Source organism: Bos indicus, chromosome 8, assembly GCF_029378745.1.
Source record: "Bos indicus isolate NIAB-ARS_2022 breed Sahiwal x Tharparkar chromosome 8, NIAB-ARS_B.indTharparkar_mat_pri_1.0, whole genome shotgun sequence".
NCBI lineage: Eukaryota > Metazoa > Chordata > Mammalia > Artiodactyla > Bovidae > Bos > Bos indicus.
Genome location: NC_091767.1, coordinates 5,427,928 through 5,450,560, shown reverse-complemented (window position 1 = coordinate 5,450,560; position 22,633 = coordinate 5,427,928). Strand labels below are relative to the sequence as shown.

The 22,633-nt window shown below is 46.4% G+C and overlaps 1 protein-coding gene across 2 annotated transcripts in view; it reads right to left on the bottom strand.

The window, feature by feature from the left end:
• Positions 1-13,755, bottom strand: part of GALNT7 (polypeptide N-acetylgalactosaminyltransferase 7) — a 136,098-nt gene extending 122,343 nt beyond the window's left edge. The window contains exon 1 of one of the 2 annotated variants that reach the window (XM_070794365.1): positions 13,547-13,755. In XM_070794365.1, the coding sequence (XP_070650466.1) occupies positions 13,547-13,672 (126 nt within the window). In that variant the 5' untranslated portion in view covers positions 13,673-13,755. The remainder of the gene's footprint in view (positions 1-13,546) is intronic. The other variant, XM_070794364.1, reaches the window with a different exon arrangement.
• Positions 13,756-22,633: the final 8,878 nt, after the last annotated feature.

The following is a 22,633-nucleotide window of genomic DNA, read 5'->3' as shown; positions in this document are numbered from 1 at the left end:
AACTTCTTAGAGCATCTTGTCAAAAAGTGAGGCATGTAAGAGCTGTGGGGGGAGGCTGCACAGCAGTAACAGAATGAGCAGAAAGGTGTAGAAAAGGGTTGTCTCTAAATTTAGAAATGAAATTTAAATTTTTCATTAGCACCGACTCATCACGAGAGTTATGGGTGTAACTGTGAAGGCTCGGTTATCTTAATTAAAAAGAACTGGGTATTTTCAGAAAATGTGATCTCTGTGTGTTAGAAAATTCTGAGTAAGCCTGCTGGACTTATCATTCAGAGGCAACATGCTGGGTGCCCAAATGGCAGGCTGGGGTTTTCTAGCTACTCTGTGGTCAAGAAAACATAAGCCTGACATTTTTAACCTTGAAGGAATTATTCTCATATTCAGTACCCACTGGAACCCAGAAACACTGATCAACTTCTCCACAAATGTCTCATAACCAAAGAAGGAAATCTTCTGTCCAAGGGAGGAAAAACTAGTTGAGTAAATTTATTTTCACAAAGAAGTGAAAGACATAGTAGGAAAGGCATCATAATTCATTAGAAAATAAGAAGAGTGAACGTGAATATATTACCTCTGCTGTTACCTTAAGTTTGCTTTTCTATAATATTAAAAACCTATTCCTCAACGGTCACGACAACGTCCTTTCAGGTACTGTCTGCATTTTATCAGCCCTTTGAAGCCATAAATCACTACACAAGATATGTCTGCTTTCAGACACAAGTAGCTGGTATTTAAGCTAAAGAAGGAGATCCAAATCAGAATACAAGTTGCAAGCCACTCTATCTTTGGGAAGTGATTTTTTTTTTTTGCCAACATAGAACAGAGACTTTAGCGTTGACTTTTTCTCTTCACGTTGTCAGTTAATCGAGCAGAGGTCGAGGATGATAACTGCGTCTAGGGAAACAGGCCTGCGCACTGCAAAACGGCGTACCAGGCTCTGCTGTGGCTTCTCCCATTCAGGCGCAGGTACGGCGGTACTCTTCCAGTGGCAGTGATTCATGGAAAAGAAAGTGAAGCCAGGTTCACTAAAGCCTTCCTCAGATTTCAAAGGGGACGATGAAGAGAGGATCTAAGAATACCCACGCGGAATACACATCCTCTGGCCCACTCTTTAGGCCATGCCAGCGCTTCTCAAGCTGAGAGGCAAGGAGGACCTGAGGAAAGCAGGGCCTTTGGGGCTCTACCATCCTTGCAAGTTTGAGGTTGCTTTTCAAAGTTTTCCAGGTTAACAACTGTGTTTATGTGCCCTCTACTTTATTTATTTCATCCAAAGTCTTTTTTATTTTATATTGGAGTATAGTTGATTAACAAGGTTATGTTAGTTTCAGGTATACAGCAAAGTGATTCAGTTATACACACACAAGTATCTATTCTTTTTCAAGTTCTTTTCCCATTTAGGCTATTACAGATTACTGAGCAGAGTTCCCTGTGCTATACTATAGGTCCTTGTTGGTTATCCATTTTAAATATAGCAGTGTGCACACGGAAGGAAAGCTATGACAAAGCTAGGCAGTGAATTAAAAAGCAGAGACATCATTTTGCCGACAAAGGTCCATATAGCCAAAGCTATGGTTTTTCCAGTGGTCATGTATGGATATGAGAGTTGGACCATAAAGAAGGCTCAGTCCCAAAGAACTGATGCTTTCAAACTCTGGTGCTAGAGAAGACTCTTGAGAGTCCCTTGGACAGTGAGGAGATCAAACCACTCAATCCTAAAGGAAATCAACCCTGAATATTAGTTAGAAGGACTGATGCTGAAGCTGAAGTTCCAATAATTTGGCTACCTGATGCCAAGAGCCGACTTACTGGTAAAGACCCTGATGCTGGGAAAGACTGAAGGCAAAAGGAGAAGACAGTAATAGGGGATAAGATGGTTAGATAGTATCACCAACTCGATGGACATTAGTTGATCAAACTCTGGGAGGTAGTGAAGGACAGTGGAGCCTGACAGGCTGCAGTCCATACTGTCATGAAGGGTCGGACACAGCTTAAGAGACTGAACAACAAGCGTGTACATGGCAATTCCAACCTCCCAGTCTATTACTCCTCCTCCCCAGATCCTTACATTTATTTTTTTTTAACTTTTTATTTTGTATTGGGGTATAGCTGATTAACAATGTTGTGACAGCTTCAGGTGAACAGTGAAGGAACTCAGTCGTACACACACATGCATCCATTCTCCCCCAAACTCCCCTCCCATCCAGGCTGCCACACTTACATTTATAGAAGTTATATGTGTCATGGTTTGGAGCTAAATGATAATTACGAAAAGAAGACTACCTCCATTTCATACTGAGAATGTACCAAGGTATTTGGAAGCCATTCTCTTTTATTAGCACAAATTTGGAATAGAGAATTTTAGAAAACTATTTGCTAAAAGTATTATTCTCTTGACCACCCACTAAGAGCTCCCTAGACTGTAAACAAATTTATTTTAATTGACCACCACAATGGAAACACTCTCCTGCAAACTTCTTTTATAAACACTGGATTTCGAATTCCTCAAGTCCATTATGAAGGGCAAGTTAATGAAATTGCATGCCTGTATTTCCCCATTCTACCAAGTCTTTGCTTAAGCACTAAAATCTAATTATATATTTTACATGATCAAAATTTCCAATCTTGACAGTGATCATTTAGCTTAAAAAACTAAACCCTCTACCATAGTAGAAAAATCTGCATATGTAATGAGATTTCAGTCTTTTCTATTCCATTATCCTAAAAAAGCACTTTGTCATCATTTGTTCTGTACCATAAATGAGCTTATTTGCCAAAATATCAAATGGATTTTTAAATTCATTTTAAACACCCTGACAAGAGTTAGTAGATTTTTGAACATGGGGTTTTAAACACTTTCTTTTACAGAAAAGATGTAAAATCCTATGGATTGTCAAGGTAAAAACACTAAGACTTACATGGGACACCTTGCTATATTAGAGACTATGAAACAAATTGTCAGATTAAATTTTAAGAAGCATAATGATCAAATTGTCTATAAGCTATGGTAAAATACTAAATTTCGTGATGAAATACTGGGAAAAGTGGGTTGGATTTAAATTGTCCCAAGTAAGCAGAATTAAAACCTCTATCTAATAAGTCAAGAATTGCAGAAAATGTCTCATATAAGTTTTCAAATGGCTGTATAAAGTAGATCTTTGATTTTTCAGATACAAGAGCCATGACTAACCAACTCCAGTCCAATATAACCTATCACAGGGTAAATTTTTCTAGGCAAACATTTTCCATCACAAGCATATTTTTCTTAGCAGCAATAAGCAATCAAGCAAACAAAAATATCTTAATTAATTTAACCCCACTAGGTCCTTAAGTCATTTTTGAAATGTTTACGCAAGTGACTAATGAGCCATAAATCTAAAATAGCAGTGGAATCTCCCTTCCAGTTTTCCATACCTGGACATCTTTACCCAGGTACCTTTGATATATTCTGGCAAAAATGAGGCTCGCATGACTCACTTAAGTGTAGGGATCATTTTGGTTTCTTCTGGGGGGATAAAGGAGCTATTTTATAGAATAAGAGATACTAATAATATGTATATGAAATATTTGGGCCTCCCAGGTGGCTCAGTGGTCAAGAAACTGCCTGCCAATGCGGGAGACGTGGGTTTGATCCCTGGGTCAGGAAGATCCCCTGGAGAAGGGAGTGGCAACCCACTTCAATATTCTTGCCTAGAGAATCTCATGGACAAAGAAGCCTGGTGGGTTACAGTCCATAGGGTTGCACTGAGTCGTATTTAAAAAGACAAGAACTACAAATGCAAAAACCATGTGTAAGCTAGATAATCACTGAATGCGCAGTTTACTATTGAGCAGAGTAACATCCCTCCAAAGGACCAAATGTATTCTTAAACCCAGGGACCCAATAAAAGATTTAAAAAAAAGAGAGATTAGGTCATCTTTGCTATACTATTCTCATGCAGAACGGCTCCCAACAGTATGTGATTTAATTTTAATTCATCCAGTTTAAAATATTCTCGGTAATAACATATTCTGACTGCTTGGCCTGGAAGCCTCTTAGCAGGCTCGTTGGTATTGATATAATGCTGCAGCTAATTGTACCTTCTAGATTTGGGAGACTGGGCCGTTCTGCGGCAATTCTACAAACCTAATTAGATAATGCAAAGTTAATTTTTTCCTCAAGTTTCGGTGTAGCGGTTCTTACACTCAGTGAGCTGGAACAGGCCTCCCTACTGGTGCGTTTAAATGCTTCTCAGGAGCCACTCTTTAAAACTCTCCGAAGGCCAGGGAGCCCAGGAGGGAATTTATAATGGTGCAGAAATGAGAACGTTTCTCATTTTGAAATATTCAGGATCTTGGCAAATGAAGCAACTGCAAGTTAGTTCTCCCCTCTCCAGAAAAGACTGAAGGAAGCCTTGGGTAATTGCAGTTCAGCACGTCTTAGTGCTGCTTTAGGGATCACGGGACTGAACCAGAATTACACTGTAGAGCTCATTTCATAAAACTAGCACTACTGAAACTCTGAGCACACAGTTTTGTTATTGTTTCTTCCTTTGGTTACACATCAGCCAAATTAATGTATTATTAAAAACTAAAAATTGCCTAATAGCCTCAATATAAAATTCCTTTCCTTCCCAATTCCAAATATTAAAATGTTGTTCCAGCCACTGCTTTACAAGTTACTGGATTTCAGATTAAAAGACTGCTCCAAGTGTATTATCATCATATTTTAATATAATGTATATAGTATACACAACATATATGATCAAAATTACATGACTGTGGTTCAGCTTAACATACATGTACATATGTGTCTATGTCTACACATGGGTTGGGGCGGGGTAGGGGGCGGTGTGGAGAGGCACCTAATTAAGGCAGAAGAGAGATAACCCCACTTTCCAGGTGGCTCAGACAGTAAAGAACCTGCCTGCCAATGCAGGAGACACAGGTTCGATCCCTGGATCGGGAAGATCCCCAGGAGAAGGAAATGGCAACCCATTCCAGCAATGTGCCCTGGAGAACTCCATGGATAGTATTATTGCCTGGCAGGCTGCAGTCCTTGCGGTTACAAACAGTTGGACAGGACTCTGTGACAAAACAACCAACCTACCTCATTTGTGGGCAGGCCCTCTCTGGTAGTCACACTTTACTTCTCCAGTAAAACCTTCCTCTCTGATTTGATCTGTCGTTTTCCCCTGGGAAGGTGAGTGTTCCCTGCTTGAATGTTTCTCCTGAGCCGGTGTACCTGGGCATCCTGTTAACTGGATGCACCACAGGCCCTCCTCATCCCTGGGGCCAGCAATCGGTGCAGGCCCCAGGGGCTCTTGCATCTTTTGTTCTCCTTCTCAGCAGTTCTGGTCGAGAAACACTCTCCAGGTCATCCTACTTCTGTCTATAGCACTGATTCCCACTCTGGGCTCCGTGTAACCTGCAGACACCCCAACTCCACTGACCTGGAATCACTTTAGGCCCAAAACGCACAAATGTTTTATCTTCAGCTCCCAGCTCTACTCATCCTCTGGACCACAACTTTGCAGTCTTTACAGAGACTCATCTTCTAGACCAGACTTTCAAAAATCCAGTCCCTAGACTAGCAGCTTCACCTGGGAACTAGTTACCATCGCAAATTCTCTGCCCCACCCTGGACCTCCCGAATCAGAAAGTCTGGGCAGGAGGCCAGATGACCCGGGTTCTAACACACCCTATGGGCAATTCTGATGACTGTTCAAGGTTGAGGACTACCGCTTCAGACAGTTTGTTCCTTTGGAGGAACCAGCATCTGATCCCCACCACCTCGTCCAGCGAGCGCAGCTCCTGCTCCCACCAGCCACAATGGTAATTCTATAGTCATCACCTTCCTCCCCAAGCACTTGTTTTCCTGGCCCCCTCCTGTTTAAAGCTTGGCAGGAGCCACAGAGAGAGTTCTCTCCTCACTGAAATCCGGCCTCGGCATTGTTCCCAGATCACCCTGTGGAGCCAGCTCGGAACATTCACAGTATTCAGTGTTTCGGGCTCAGACTCTGTTTCTCTCTCCAGGTTCTCTTCCAGGCACCTGTCCCCAGGGTCTGCAGAGATCCTTTCTGCTTCTGCATGCCCATTCCCTATCCCCATGCACTTGACCTCCAACCCTCCCTCCCAGGGACCCGCTGTCTGACCACCCGCCAGTCCACCCCAGGCTGGATGCTGCTTCCCTGAGACCTGGGACCAGCAGCTACTGCAACCCTCCTTTCACCCTCTGCTACTGTTACTTGTGCATCTGGCCCACAAACTTGACAATCTAGGACCACGCGTAGCACGATGACCACATAATTCATCATCTGACCCGGAGCGTCCCTGAGGACACCTAGCATCCTATCAAGTGCTGCCCGCCCTCCAGACGGCTTGGCACCACCACGCGGGCCTTCTGTCTACTTCTCATGCATTCTGGCCTCTTCCACCCTCAGGGCGGCCCTGCCTGTCCCCTGGGCCAGCCAGGCTCTGCCCAGAGAGTTGCAGCCAGGCCTCAGCCACCATCACCCCTGCCTTCTCCTCCCCACCACTCAGCCTACACCACCTCACATGCTTCTGTCTGTCTGAAATGAACACTCCAGTATCTCTGTGGCCCCCTCCAGCACAGCCCACAGGAGCTCATCTGTGTTGTTAAAATCTGCAGGGGGTGGGGGGTTGGGGGGGAGTGAGAGGAGGGGAAAGGGTTAGAGGGCACAGCTGGTCAGGATGCCTGAGAATGACTGTGTACACAACCTTGGGCAGGGTTCATGGCTCTGTAACTCAGGGGCCTCCCTTCTACAGTGAGGATTACATGAGACTGCGCTAGAGGGTTATTACTACAATTAACATCACACAGGACTGACTGTGTTATCTGTTATCACCATGCATTTTACTGCTTTAGAGAATCACCAATGACCAGAGCACACGATGGTATTGAGGAGACAAGAGGGGTTTGAATCTTCCAATCAGGGAGTCAGAAGCAGAATGTCACCACACCCCAACTCTACCTTGGAGGCTTCCAAAACGCTGCTCTTCCTGCTCCACCAGAAACACCCCAATCCGGTTCCTTAGCCTCCCATTCAGCGCCTTCAGAATGTGGCCCAGACTTACTCTTTCAATCTTAGGTTCCACCACTTGTCATGAGTAAAACCAGCCTCCATTTGGTCTCACCAGATTCCTTGCATCCAGAACACTCTTCCTTGTGCGAACCCCACCCTGCTCCAGGTGGAGCCAAACACTGGGCTCTGGCCTCTGAGCACCCACCTTCTGCAGCTGTGGTGGGACCTTTGGGTGGGGGTGACACCCCACTGTGGGTGCAATAGGGGACGGAGCCTGTGTCTGGGACACCCCTACGTCTCCAGCGCCCAGCCGGGTGCCTCGGGGGTCCTCCAGTCACTATTTAGGGTAGATGGAAGGGTGGAGGTTGGGAGGTACGGTAAAAAGGCCTGATTCATGAATGAAAAGAAAACTGCTATTTTTATAGACAAATACCTTCTGTGTGGTCATTGGATCAAGACCTGAGTAACATCTTTACTACGTCAAAAGCTTTCCACCTCCTCTACGGCACTGAGTCTCTGATGCCTGGAGCGATGCCTGGCGCTGAGTAAATGCTCGGTGGGTATGTGACACTTCTACTGAGAGAGTGACTGCCGTGCTTACAGCGCAAATACTCTCCCAGCTCTCACGTTGTTAATACACCTTCTACCCTTTCACCCTTCCCTCTTCCACCTTACAGAATCCAAATATAAAAGCATTCCTGAGATTCCCTGGTGGTCCTGTGGCTAAGCCTTTGAGCTCCCACTGCAGGGGACCAAGGTTCCATCCCTGGTCAGAGAACTAGATCCCACATACTGCAATTAAGACCTGACGCAACCAAAAAGAAAAAAAAGTCATTGCTTTCATAGCTTCAGCCTGTGTCCATTCTACCCTAGAGAAATTTCAAATTCTTGATTTCACTAGTTTTCTTCTTCTGTCAGATTGTGCATTCTTTCTTCAGGGATGAAAATCAGAATCCAAAATACGAACAAAGACAACAATTGAGATTGAAGCTGAATAATCACAACCCGGTTCCAATGTTGGAGAGCTGTTCAAATCTTGCTGACCAAGCTTCTTCTTCTTTTTTTTTTTTTTAATAACTCAAGTTGGAAATTACAAATAATGTTTACAAATGGCCCAAGCTCAGAACTCTGATGTTCATTAATGCATTATTTTCTCTCTCATCTCTAATTTACTATTAACTGATCTAATGTAGTGTTTACCAGAACCAAACTGAAGCCGGTACCTTATCTCCCTTTTCAAGCAGCTGGTCCCATCACGAAATAGTTTCCCAAATTCTGTTTCCACGCTTTCTTTACTAGTAATTGTGCACTCCCTGAACGGCTGTTCTGAGCCTTCTCCACCTGCTAAGGGAACATCCTGTGGCTGCTCCCAGAGTGAGGTGTCCTTACACAGACACCAGAGTAAGGAGGGGAAGGAAGCAAGGCCATGTGGGTGCTCGAGTCTTTTCTTCAACTAGGATGTGATCCCTTCAGAGCAGGGCTTTTCCTTGAGGCCATCTTGGTGCTCTCAGTGGGGTCTGGAGCAGAGGGTGGCGGTGTGTCCCAGAAATTAGAATTGTATTTTGGGTATTCATCCCTGAAGAATGAATGTACAATCCGACAGAGGAAGAAAAGTAATGAAATCAAGAATGTGAAATTTCTAGAGCTGAATGGACACAGCCTGAGGCTGTGAGAGGAATGCTTTTATAGTCAGGGTCTGTATAGTGGAAGAGGGACGGTGAGGAAGTAGAATGTGTATTAATAGCATGGACAGAGTTCTGTGAGAACTGGGAGAGTATCTGCACTATACTCATGGCAGTCACTCCCTCAACAGATGTGTCAAATACCCATGGAGTGTTTGCTAAGCCCAACCACTGCTCTAACAGGACTGATGTCTGACCTTCCACCACCGGATGGAAAATACTTCCACAGAATTGACAGGCACAGAAATTCTTAGGGATGTCTGCATTTTCAGGGCGCCCAGCCCTGCAGGGGAGAGACGTGGATGAAGGCTGCAGCACCGTGGAAGGGGAGGGAGAAATTCCACGAGCAGGAAACGTGACTCCTGCCTCTCAAAGACTCAGTGCTTCACAGGCACCTTTAAGAAATGCGACAGCTTCAGAGTCTCAACCCAGGAGAACGCATGTACGCAAAACTGCATTAATTTCAGGAAGCCCGTAGAACCCAAATTTCTTAGACTTGGTAACATGGGAGGTTTTCATTGCAAGAGTGGGAGAGGACAGCAAAACAGAGAACGACAGTGACAACACAGTGAGACAACAGTGACCTCTTCTGACGCTACACTTCTGCTAAGTGACAGCTCCACCCCTAATAAATGAGCTTTTGTTTGAAATAAAATATCATGGTCAAGGCGGAGAAGGCAATGGCACCCCACTCCACTACTTCTGCCTGGAGAATCCCATGGACGGAGCAGCCTGGTAGGCTGCAGTCCATGAGGTCGCTAGAGTCAGACACGACAGAGTGACTTCACTTTCACTTTTCACTTTCATGCATTGGAGAAGGAAATGGCAACCCACTCCAGTGTTCTTGCCTGGAGAATCCCAGGGACGGGGGAAGCCTGGTGGGCTGCCGTCTCTGTGGTCGCACAGAGTCGGACACGACTGAAGTGACTTAGCAGCAGCAGCATCATGGTCAAGGGCAGAATTTTTCTGGTTGAAACTGATCACAGCTGAGATAAAAGGCTTTGCTAGGGTAGAACCTGACCAACTGGGTAGTCAATTCAGTCACAGCCTCATTAACCAAGGCTCCTTTCCACTGGTCTCAGCTTATCACATAAAACCTCTCCATCTAGCAACAGTTCTTGAATGAGTCCAACTCTGCACGCCCTGAACCTAAATGGCATTAACAGTTTGACTTAAGCAACATTGGTACATACTGAGAACCACCAGTTCACATGCAGCTTCTCACCAGCACTGAATTTGTTATAGGAGAAGCACAGATCTTTCAACATCTCCATTTTAGACCTTTATTTTTGGAGGCTAATGATTCAATGTTAAACACTCAGGGCTGGAACCTTGGAGAAATGGTCTAGGAGATACTGTAATTTATTTAATTAAAGGAACTGTCTACACTTTGGAAGTGCTAAACAGATGGTTGTAGTACAAGCTGACCTTAAAATATTCTGAGAACAAAGCCTAAAAAGATAAGCCTTCACATTAAAACTGCAAAATGTAACATTGGAATGTACAGATTTCGGTCTTCAGAACCTTCCATGTAATAAACAACCTGTCACTTTGCTATCACTTATTGGGTGCCTCTGGTCACCTTCCTTCTCCTTCACTCCCATGTGCAAACACCTAGTCCTGGTGCCTCTGCATCTCCATTGAATCGCTCTTGAATTAACTGACTTTTCTCCCCTTCCCCTGTCACTCTGCCAATTCCATCAACATCACATCCCACCCGGGCTATTATAACCTCCAACAGGAATTCCCATCTGCTCCTGCTCTAAACCAATACCACCAGAGTGATCTCTTCAAAGCACAAATCTGATCGTGTCTCTCCTCTATATAAAAATCCTTCCACGAGCTTCGTCTTTGGAGTTGATGGCTGCTCTAAAGACCTGATCCCTGGCCTGGTCTCCTGGCACCCTCACTCTTCATGTCCTAATGGTTGTTGTTCAGTCGCTCAGTCACGCCTGACTCTCTGTGACCCCATGAACTGCAGCACTTCATGCTTCTCTGTCCTTCACTATCTTCTGGAATTTGCTCAAATTGCTCTCCATTGAGTTGGTGATGCCTCCAACCATCTCATCCTGTTGCCCACCTCTCCTGCCCTCAATCTTTCCCATCATCAGTGTCTTTTCCAATGAGTCGGCTCTCTGCATCAGGTGGCCAAAGTAATGTTCTAACTCCACTGGTCTTATTCTGCCTCCTCAGATCACCATGCTACCTCCTACCTCAGAACCTTTGCACATACTCCTCCCTCTCAGGCCTGCCCCCCACCCACTCCCAGATCAACAGTGACTCTTCTTCAGATCCTCAGACTCTAACTCAAGGGCCATTTCTTCAGATAAGGCTTTCATGCCCAAGCACCACCATTTGTTACCCGCTGTGGGTTTTTTTTTTCCACAGCATGTGGCACAGTTATTATTTATAGGCCTATGAAGTCTTGATTGATGTGATTTTTGACCCAGTAGCCTACATGATTCAAAAGGTTAGGGAAAAGGAGTATTTCCCTATCAAGTAGCACCAGGACGTAGGAGGTACTCAAAAAAGTTTGTTGAATAAATGAAAACGTATCCAACAGAGTATGATTTGAATGGTAAGATCACGTTTCACATCATTCACATCAGAGAAACAGCAAGAGGCCCAGAGATGAGAAAGTGACAAGAAATGTGTTTCTGTTGTCTTGACCATAGGTGACCTGTTTTGCTGATTAGATCTAAAGGAGGAAGTAGTCCAGAGGAAAAAGCACCCGGCTGCAGAAGACTTTTGTGCCTGGAACACTGAAAGATTAAGGCAGGAAGCTACATGTGGTGAACCCACCAGGACCAGCTTGCTAGAGTAGAGGCAGAATTTGTATTTGGTAAATGGGATTATTCCAGACTATCTCAGGTCGTTTATCAGAATCCAGAAAGCCCTATAAATGGACCAGCATTAAGGAGAGGCAGATGTTTCACCATGGGTGGAGTATGTGTAATCATAAAGTAAAAGACCAGAAGGGGGAAGGGAAACTCAGGAGTCTTCCCTAAGTGAGATGTCCTTGGGCAGCTGCATCTCAGAAGCTCTTGGTTAGTTTTGAGCAGTAGTACCTTATTTGCACTCTTATGACTTATCCGTTATATCTTCAACTGCTTAGTTAACATATACCTGCAAACTTAATAAAGACATTTGGCTCTCCAGATACATAAAGCAATCTTCTTAATGTTAATTGTTTGAAAGTCTTACAAACCTAGTTTTGGCAAAGCTAGTTTCTGTCTTTGGCAAATGACAGAAATTATACTGGATCCACCGACAAGCTATATTCAATAAGCTGGACCAAAAATTAAGTTATAACCACCTCCTATAGCTATTAAATGAGCTTGAGGCCCAGTCCCTGTATTAGCAGTAATAAAAATATTTCAGTATTTCAGGACCTTGGGGCTGACACTCCATCACCCCTTTGTAAGATTTTGTCATCTGAATTACAGGACATTCTGAATATGGCTAATTCTGTCACTCTTTCCTCAGTTTCTCGCCCAGGAAATGGCGTTTAAACGTCTCCAGCTCTGTTAAAGGCCATTTGTGATCACAAAATACTTTCAAACAACTGCAGTATTCGGTAGTCCTTGGTAAGTCATTTTGAAAGCAAAATCATAAAGAGGTCACCATCACTCCACGAAAGTTGAAGGGCTTAAAACGACAAACACATTCAAAAGGAAAACTGGGTACTTTTTATTATCCTTAATTTAAATGACTTCAAGGGAAATCCCCCACCCCTCCAAGACGTTACCGAGATCCCAGTGCCATTAAGTCTTCCAATAGACGCTACAACTTTAGAGTACATCTCAAGAGTAAATCTAACCCCAACACAGGGGCAGGAGCTGATAAGGAAATCTCTTCCTACGATTCTTAGGGTTGAAAGGATGCCTGCTCACTCAACTTCCACACGCTAACTTTTCAGAAGGAAAGTTAATAAAGGGGACCCCTTGGATGCAATGCAGATGCTGTTTGCAGAAGGCGCTGGAAGCGGCACGTCTCCCACCCCACCCCACTCTCGGCCCCTCGCCCCGCCCCGCCCCGCCGCGGCCTGGTCGCCCCCTGCCCCCGGGAAGGAGGGGCGCGGCAGCAACGGGGGGCGCGGCCGCGTCAGCGGTCACCTACGTCCCGGGGCGCCGATGGAGCCGCCGGGGAACGTCGGGCGGCGGACAGCGCGTCCGCAGCCCCTCGGCTCAAGTTAGTTTGGGCGCTCGGCCGGAGCCTGGGGAGGGGCGGGGAAAGGGGTGTTCCGGCCCGACGGGGCGGCCGGGAGAGGGGCTGCGGGACTGGGGGGCCCGGGGGTGGGCGAGGGAGGCAGGTCCCAGGCGAGGCCTCGGCCGCTCCTCGCCGGTCTCGGCGCCGGAGCCTAGGGGGCGGCGCTCTTCTCAGGGCCGGGGGCGGGGCCGCGCGCTCCCATCCCGGCGGACGGTGGGGGCGCCGAGGGCCGAGCAGCCGGGGGGCGCCCGAGACGCGCGGGGGCGGCGGCTGCCGGACCCCGGGGCCTGGTCCGCACCGGGCGGTGGCGGCGGCCGCGGCCCCCTCGCCTCCGTCAGGCCTGCACGCGCCACAGGCCGCAGCCCGGACCAGCCCCGCGTCCCCGGCCGCCGCCGCGGCGGTCCCGGCCCGGCCCTCCTCCGCTCCCGCCCGCGGTCCCCGCGCGGAGGGCGGCCGCCGAGCCTCCGCCGCAGCGTGGGGCGGGGAGGCGGGGGCCGGGCTCAGGGGCCCCCCACCCGCCGCGCCACCTGCGGAGCCCGTGCGCGACCCACCGCCCCCGCTCCCGCCAAGCGCGCGAACAAAACAAGTTGCAGGTCGCCGTCGCCGGAGGGGGGCGGGCGGGTCACTCACCCTCATCTTGCTCAGCGAGCTCGGCTCGTCCGGCCGCGGGGACAGGGAGGACCAGAGGACCACCAGCCCCAGGAAGCTGCCCACCACCAGCAAACTGCGTAAGAGGAGCCCGATCTTCAGCCTCATCTTCCTCCGGCGGCGAGAGGCGCACAGCCCGGCGCAGCCGCCGCCGCCACCGCTCTCCCCTCCCCTCCCCTCCCCTCCCTCCTTCCCCCTCCGCGCTCGCCGCCTCCGCCCGCCCCCGCCGCCCGGCGGCCGCCCTCCCCGCCGCCGATCCGGAACTCCCCTCGCCGGACGGGCCGCCCCTCCCCGCCCTCCCTCCCTCCCCGCCGCCGGGTCCGCAGTCCCTGCTCCGCCGCTGTCCGCTCGACCCCTCCAGGTCCTCCTACCTCGCGGCTGACTAACTTACACTCTTCCCCAGGGCTGTCCTCAGCCTCGGCCCCAACCGCTCAGCACTTGAATGCTGCCCGTTTCTCCCAACTTTTATTGTCCATTGAGACTGTAACTCCGGCCCTAACGCCTGTCCCCCCCTGCCCCGCGTTCCCCCAGCCCCCGCCGCGGGGCCGGCAGGAAGGGAACCAGGAAGTCGGGGCTGCAGCTGCTGCTGCAGCTCCACGTGGCTGATTTATCGTCGGGAGGATTTTTTTTTTCTTATTGATCGTTCTCGCTTCTTCACACGGCTCCTTAAGGAGGTGGATTTGTAACCGCCAGGCCCGGTGTGATGTGCAAATATCACCGGACCGCAGAAGCTCTCTTGGAAAGCAGACGTGTCGTACGTCGTCGCCCTGCCTGGAGCTAATTAGAAGAAAGCCAACCTGGTGCTAAATCAGCAATATCTTGTTCAAGGGCTCAGTTTTATATATCCCCAGGACCGAGGATTTGGGGGGAGGAGGGCTTAAAAACAATACTTCACCCTCATCGCCTCCTAATTCAGTCCCCATTTTTGCCACTCATGGAGGTTCCTTGATTTGTGTTTTTTAAAAGCCTTTCTGCCTGAAACTTACATTACCCAGGAAGGGATATTGACAAATGTTTACTCATATGCCCCACCCAGAGGAAATAATTTTTGTGCCCCTGTCTTGCAATAAAGATGTCTGTCACCTCACCGCACTGCCGAGTGCACATGATTATGTTATCCGTGTGAGATAGCCTAATTGCCTGATGCAAGCTGAACAGTTTGTTTGATATCTTATCCTAAGTTTGGGAAAGGTAAAGATGGATCCTTCTTCCTGTTAGTACAATTGTCTCTTACCTGCAGGTACTTTAAAACAAGTATTTTTAAAACAAGGTTGTTTAAATCTCTAGAATGACATAGAGAATTTGAATCATCAGGCTAGATAAAGAATTTGACCAGACCAACTCCATATGCTTCATGACTTGGGTTATAGTACCTAGTACATTGAGGAATTCCATAGATGCCCTCATGTCAGAATTTCCACACAACGTTTGCACTGAACAACAGCGGGAAATGTAGAATGGATGACAATATGGTCAGGTCTGTTCTTGGCTGGATAATTGTGCACAGTAATGCATGTCAGCCCAGTACATATAGCACCTGGAGTCCTGGCAAGGCTTGAATACAAATCACTGTCTGACTCAGCATTTTTATCAACTGCTTAAATCAAAATCAGTTGTTTTTCCTATACGACAAGGGAGACTTTGCTGAAGACCTTTTTTTTCCTTTTTTTTTAAATGAAAAACACCTGAAATATTTAATTGATAAAAGTATTAGTCATCTGGGTCATGGAGAAAGTTACTGCCCACTCCTGGGTCAATTCAGGTTCGTGTGGGGATCTAAGCATTATCTGTACCCAGGTGACTCTGACCCAGCTGATCTGTGCTCCTCCTTCGGAGAAACAGTGAAAGGAAGGCGTGCTTGGGGAAATTTTTATTTAGATGAGAGGTCCTCAACCTCTGGAATCTAATGCCTGATGATCTGAGGCAGAGCTGATGTAATAATAATAGAATGCACAATAAACGTAATGCATTTTCAGTTCCGTTCAGTTGCTCAGTCGTGTCCGACTCTTCTCGACCCCACGAACTGCAGCACACCAGGCCTCCCTGTCCATCACCAACTCCCGGAGTTCACCCAGACTCACGTCCATCGAGTCGGTGATGCCATCCAGCCATCTCATCCTCTGTCGTCCCCTTCTCCTCCTGTCCCCAATCCCTCCCAGCATCAGGGTCTTTTCCAATGAGTCAACTCTTCGCATGAGGTGGCCAAAGTACTGGAGTTTCAGCTTTAGCATCATTCCTTCCAAAGAACACTCAGGGCTGATCTCCTTCAGAATGGACTGGTTGCATCTCCTTGCAGTCCAAGGGACTCTCAAGAGTCTTCTCCAACACCACAGTTCAAAGACATCAATTCTTCGACGCTCAGCTTTCTTCACAGTCCAACTCTCACATCCATACATGACTACTGGAAAAACCATAGCCTTGACTAGACAGAACTTTGATGGCAAAGTAATGTCTCTGCTTTTTACTATGCTATCTAGGTTGGATCATTCCCAAATCATCCCTCTCCCCACCCCAGTCCGTGGAAAAATTGTCTTCTACAAAATCAGTCCCTGGCGCCCAAAAGATTGGGGACCGATGACTTAGATAACTGGAAAGCTGGAAGAGGATGATTTCTAGACCTCACTTGGGCTATTTACAAATGAGGAGGATTCCACCACAAAACTGCCTTCCCTAGACAGAGTCTGGGCTTGGAGGAGGTGACCCTCAAGGGGTCTTAACTCCAGTCACAGGAGGGAATAAGTCCATTTGAAACCAGCAGCTAAGGTCCACCAGGAGTAACGAAACCTTTCATCTGTCCTCTCCTTTTCACAGTCAGAGGACGCAGTTTTTTATTATTAGGAAAATAGGAATGTTTATTTGTACTATTACGAGCACAGACAGGCAGGTGTGCACACTGAAAGTGGTCCTTATCACTTGCTAAGGTGAACAGAAGGAGTTTGGGGCAGAAATGGTATTCAGAGAAGACCCTGTCATCCCCTGTATGTTTTGCACAGAGAACTTAAAATATGTGTGAAAGGACACAAAATTAGAAGTTGACCAGTGGGTGTGTAGCTGTAAAAGCCCACAGTTCCTCTGAGCCCTAACTATGTTTAAAAGAAACTCTAAGTATAAAATACATGCCTATTGGCAACATTTGCAGCCAGGCTGCCTCAGCAGAATTGACACAGCTCTGCTTAGAAAATGAGCTGTGTGTCCACAGCTTAGGTCAGGGTCAGTTACCCTCTCTGAACCTAGGGCTCTTATCTGCCCAATAGTGATTGCAGTACCACATGGTCAAAAGGAGTAATGGAGGTCAAGTACATATGCAAATATAAGTTCAGATAGAGGAATGAGGCTAGTCTCAGTGTGTGAGGGTATAATTCTTTTTTTTTTTTTTTTTTAATGAATACTGTTGCAATTGTTTTTTAGTCAGTCAGTCATTTCCAACTCTTTAATCCTACAGACTGTAGCCTGCTAGGCTCCTCTGTCCATGGGATTCTCCAGGCTAGAGTGGTTTGCCAATTCCTTCTCCAGGGGATCTTCCCAATCCAGGGATCCAGCCGAGGCTCCTGCATTGCAGGCAGTTTCTTTACCAGTGAGCCACCAGGGAAGCCCAAAGTTATCTCTTACTGCATAGCAAATTACCTTCAAATTTTAAAACAACAAACTCTGACTGTTTCACACAGTTCTGAGTCAGGAGTCCAGACTGACTCTGAGACCCTCCTCCCAGCTAGGTGGTCCTGGCTCAGGGTCTCTCCTGAGGTTGTTGCCAGGCTGTCAGCTGGGGCTGCAGTCATGGCTTAGCTCTGCCTGGAGAAATCTGCCTCCAAGTTCACCCGCAAGGCCTAAAGGCAGGGCTCCCTGGCTACTGTGGGACACGTCTCACGAGGCTGCTCAAGACAAGGCATCAGACTTCCTCCAGAGGGAATAATAGGGACGGAAAGAGGGAGAGAAAGAGACAGAAGACTCCAGAAGCTGCAGTCTGGTGCATTGTGGAAAGGCCACGGAAAGGTGTGAATAATAGGAGGCCAGGGGCTTCGGAGGCTTAAAAACAGCATTGGAAATCAACATACTCCTTTTTTTCTCTTACCATTCGTAGTAATTCAGTTACCATTTTGCTATGCTGAAGTCTTTCAAAAAGAATCCATATCTTAAATAATTGCTCATTTCTGATTATCTTGCAAGGAAATACTCTGTATACTCTGTGTAGTCTTCACTTCTTCTAAAATGAAGGTGTTGGACCAAAGAATCTTGAACACCCCTTCCAGTTCTGAAATTCTGAAGTTGACCTGTGACATTAATAGATGGTTGAGACTTTTAAATTTCTATTCTTATGTGGAATACAACCAAGTCAAATACTGCCTCTATACTCCCCCCTGCCCCCGCCCCCGGCATGGAATACTGTTTCTGTAATAAGCTTAAAAAGATGGGTAATTCCTGAGTTGTGCTCATCTGGAATAAAGACTATTGTCACTGGGCTTCCATTTGATGAGGTTAATGGTCTCCTACAGTGTTGTGAAGGCAGAAATGCTTATTTAAAAGCACTTTTAGATTGAATGCCATAGAATACCGCCTCTCGGGGAGCCGGGGCTGTTTTCAGACTCCACGAATCAGAAGGACTCTTTTGACTTGACCGTTTATTTAAGTGGTAAATGAAACACATTCTGTCTCCTAACACTCTTGTTTGGAACCCCTTCAGCAGCTTCTCCTTTTGCTCTCAGAATTAAGCCCAAACCTCTCAATTTACTCCAAAGACCGTAGCAAGGCCGCCTCTGCTACATCCACAATCAAGTTCTCTCTTTTTTTTTTTTTCTGGGATCATAATGATAACGCAGTTATTCCCTTACTCAGAACACTCTCTTGGTTTCAAAACCAACTATCTCCCACCAAACTCCCAAGCATCCTTCAGAATCAGTTTATACATCCGTTCTTCCAGAATATTCCAATTCTCTTTAGACTCCAGCCCTTGCCCCATGCTCTCCAAGCCCCCGTCCGCATTTGCTCGTGGCATGTAGGGCTGAGCCTTGACATTGCTTACCCAGTGGTCTGTCACCCCCATCAGGCCATTCATCTGGCGTTGTCTTCCCGGGTACGTGCAGTGCCTGACACACAGGGCCTGTGCTGGGAGCCAGGGAGTGAAAGCAAATTCACACATGCTTCGTTTCACAAGTTCACTCTACGTTTTAAGCAAATTTGGAATCGTTGTGTGATAGAAGATATGCTGCATTTATGTACGGGAGTAGAAAATATCCTTGTTAGAAAGTAACTGAAGAAAAGGTGAACTTTCCAGGCATCAGCAAGATGCAGTATGACATGCGTGCATGCTAAGTCCCTTCAGTTGTTTCCAACTCTTTGCAATCCCATGTTGCATGTTGCCTGCCAGGCTCTCCATGCCATGGGATTCTCCAGGCAAGAATACAGGTTGCCATGCCTTTCTCTAGGGGCTCTTCCCTACTCAGGGATCAAACGTAAGTCTCTTGCATCTCCATTGGCAGGTGGGTTCTTTACCACTAGCACCATCTGGGAATCCCTGCACTATGACATAATTGGGAAGTAAAAGATTTGGAATTAGCAGTTATCTACTCCCTCTCCAGCCTCTAATTGTCAGATCTTTCAAGGTAATCTCTCTGCAGTCTATACCTCAGTTTCTTTATTTGTGTGCAATTTGTATGCATGGACAGTGAGGAGATCAAACCAGTCAATCCTAAAGGAAGTCAATCCTGAGTATTCATTGGAATGATTCTTGCTGAAGCCTAAATTCCAATACTGTGACCACCTGATACAAAGATTCCACTCATTGGAAAAGACCCTGATGCTGGGAAAGATTGAAGGCAAAAGGTAAAGGGGCTGGCAGAGAATGAGATGGTTAGATAGCATCACCGACTCAATGGACATATATTTGAGCAAATTCTGGGAGACAGTGGAGTACATGGGAGCCTGGCATACTGCAGTCCGTGGGGTCACAAAGAGTCAGAACAACTTAGCAACTGAACAACAGCAGCTGCCCTGAAATGTCTAAAAAGGCTTCTAGGCACAGTCCATTATTAAAAATAATACAATCATTTTTATAACTAATGAAAAATATAAAAAAAAAAGAAAAGAAAAAAAAATATATCAGGTACTTCTGTCACTAAAAAATAAAAAAGTCTTAGAAACTACAGCTACATGCTGCCCCCCGCTTCATCTCAGCTATGAAGTTCTTTACTTGTTTTCCCTAACCTTTATGAGTTTCAGTGTGTTTATACAACTTAATGTGTGTAGAGGTGGGAGTGCTTTTTCTCCCCCGTGCTTTAATCATTTTGAATTAGAAGATCTTAAAAGATCTTCACCTTTTCGCCTTTTAAGATCTAAGTGTTTTGTGAAAGTATTTTAGAGGTAGGTGACTGCACCCTTATGTAGGGTCAGGGGAAAGAGGGTTCACTGTTCTACATTTTTATCTGACCACAAGGAGTGCTGTAATTCCTAGATAATAAGTGGAAACTACTTGTGTGCTCAACAGTTGGGAAGTTTATACGCACAAACTGTTGTACTACCTTGACAAATTTCAGTGTTGAAGACTTTTTCCATGTCATTTAACCACACTCTGCCGAGAACTTCAATCTTTCTTCCGTGAATTTCATACCTTAATTTCATGAAATTTTAATACTTGAAGGGAAATTAGAAATGTGACTAGACAAGTCTCTTACTTTATGTATGACAGGTGGGTTCTCTGTGCCTCTTACTGACAGAGTTTCTTTCTGCTCCACCTCTGTTGTGTCACAGTCATGGTTTGACAAATTAGCAGTACAGTCGTCCATCCGTATCTGAGGGAGTGGTTTCAGGACCCCTGGGACCAAAATCCAAAGATGCTCGAGTCCCTTATGTGAAATGGTGTATATTTGCATAAAACCTCTACACGTGCATATATAGTCCTATCCAACTCTTTGCGACCCCGTAAACTGTAGCCTGCCAGGCTCCTCCATCCATGGGATTTCCCAGTCAAGAATACTGCAATGGGTTGCCATTTCTTCCTCCAAGGGATTTTCCTGACACAGGGATGGAACCTAGGTCTCCTGCATCTCTTGCCTTGGTAGGCAGATTCTCTACCACTGAGCCACCTGGGAAGCCCAACCTTGCACATCTTCCTTTATTTTTTTAAATCATCTCTGCTGCTGCTGCTGCTAAGTCACTTCAGTCGTGTCCGACTCTGTGTGACCCCATAGACGGCAGCCCACCGGGCTCCCCCGTCCCTGGGATTCTCCAGGCAAGAACACTGGAGTGGGTTGCCATTTCCTTCTCCAATGCATGAAAAGTGAAAAGTGAAAGTGAAGTCACTCAGTCGTGTCCAACTCTTAGCGACCCCATGGACTGCAGCCTACCAGGCTCCTCTGCCCATGGGATTTTCCAGGCAAGAGTACTGGAGTGGGGTGCCATTGCCTTCTCTAGATTGCTTGTAATACCTAATGCAGTGTAAATGCTATGTAAATAATTGTAAATACATTATAAGTGTTATTTAAACAGATCCCATTAACTAGACAAATTCAAGTTTTGCTTTTTAGAAACTTCTGGAATTTTTTTCCTGAATATTTTCAGAACGCAGAGCCAATGGCCAGCCATTTTACCAAGACAGATCCTGGTTTGTCCTGAAGGTATCAGGTCTCCATATTAATGAACTGAGATTCTGGGCGATGCAGTTCACCTAATCTCTCTGGCCATGCCACAGTGGGTGTAGCTGGATAAACAGGGTCTCTGCAGAGACGTGAAGAGGTATGGACCAGGAGAAAGACACCCAGGAGGAAGGGGGACATTCTCCTGCTCGTCCAACCTGCAGCCCCAAAGGCACTTAATGGGAACAACAAAGAAGCGCTTTGCACCCTCTTCTGAATGGTTTTGATTAGTTACAATAAGATTGGTCTGTTTTTAGTAATGGACTATGCTTAGAAGCCATTTCATACACTGCAGAGGAGATAAGCAAAGTTGCACACAAATGAAATTGAGGTGGAGGCTCAGTATACGCAGAGTGGCACCCTTAATGATCCAGGAATTAGAGGCTGGATTGAGTGTTGGTATGTTTGCGTGCGTGCGCACTTAGTTGCTCACTCCTGTCTGACTCTTTGTGACCCCATGGACTGTAGCCCACCAGGGTCCTCTGTCTTATGGGATTTTCCAGGTAAGGATACTGGAGTGACTTGTCATTTCCTTCTTCAGGGGATCTTCCTGACCCAGGGATTGAACCCATATCTCCTGCATTGGCATACGGACTCTTTACCACTGAGTCACCAGGAAAGCCTGGATTGAGAGAAGATATCTGGTAATTATAAGCCTTATGTTTTCCAATGATGTCATTCCCCACCTTGCTGATGCCTGGAAATATCATCCTTTCAATTATTCTCTAACAACAATGAACAGGAGATTTTCTCTTTACTTAAAAGTGTGTCTCTATGTTAATGACTACTTGAACAGCCACCCTGGGAAATGTGGGCCAAGAGCGCTGATCTTCACAACAACTCAAAATACTGTCATTTAGAACTTTGGTTGTATAATTTTTCACTTGTGGGGATACATGGCATACATGGGTGTTATTGTGGTGAAAGTGAAGTGAAAGTGTTAGTTGCTCAGTCGTATCCTACTCTTTGCGATTCCATGAACTATAGCTTGCCAGGCTCCTCTGTCCATGGGATTCTCCAGGCAAGAATACTGGAGTGAGTGGGTTGCCACTCCCTTTTCCAAGGGATCTTCCCGACCCAGGGATTGAACCTGGGTTTCCCTCATTTCGGGTAGAATCTTTACCATCCTGAGCCACTAGGCCTGTATGTAAACTGAGAGTGAAGTGTGGCATTCTTGTAGTTACTGATCAGGAACAATGCTAAATAGATCGTTTTGCAGGAAAAAAATACTGTCTTTTAGATCAGTTTGGTTCAGTCCCTCATTCGTGTCCCAACTCTTTCCGACCCCATGGACTGCAGCACAGCCAGGCTTCCCTGCCCATCATCAACTCCTGGAGCCTATTCAAACTCATGTCCATCATGTCAGTGATGCCATCCAAACATTTCATCCACCGTCTTCTCCTCCCACCTTCAGTCTTTTCCAGCATCAAGGTCTTTTCCAATG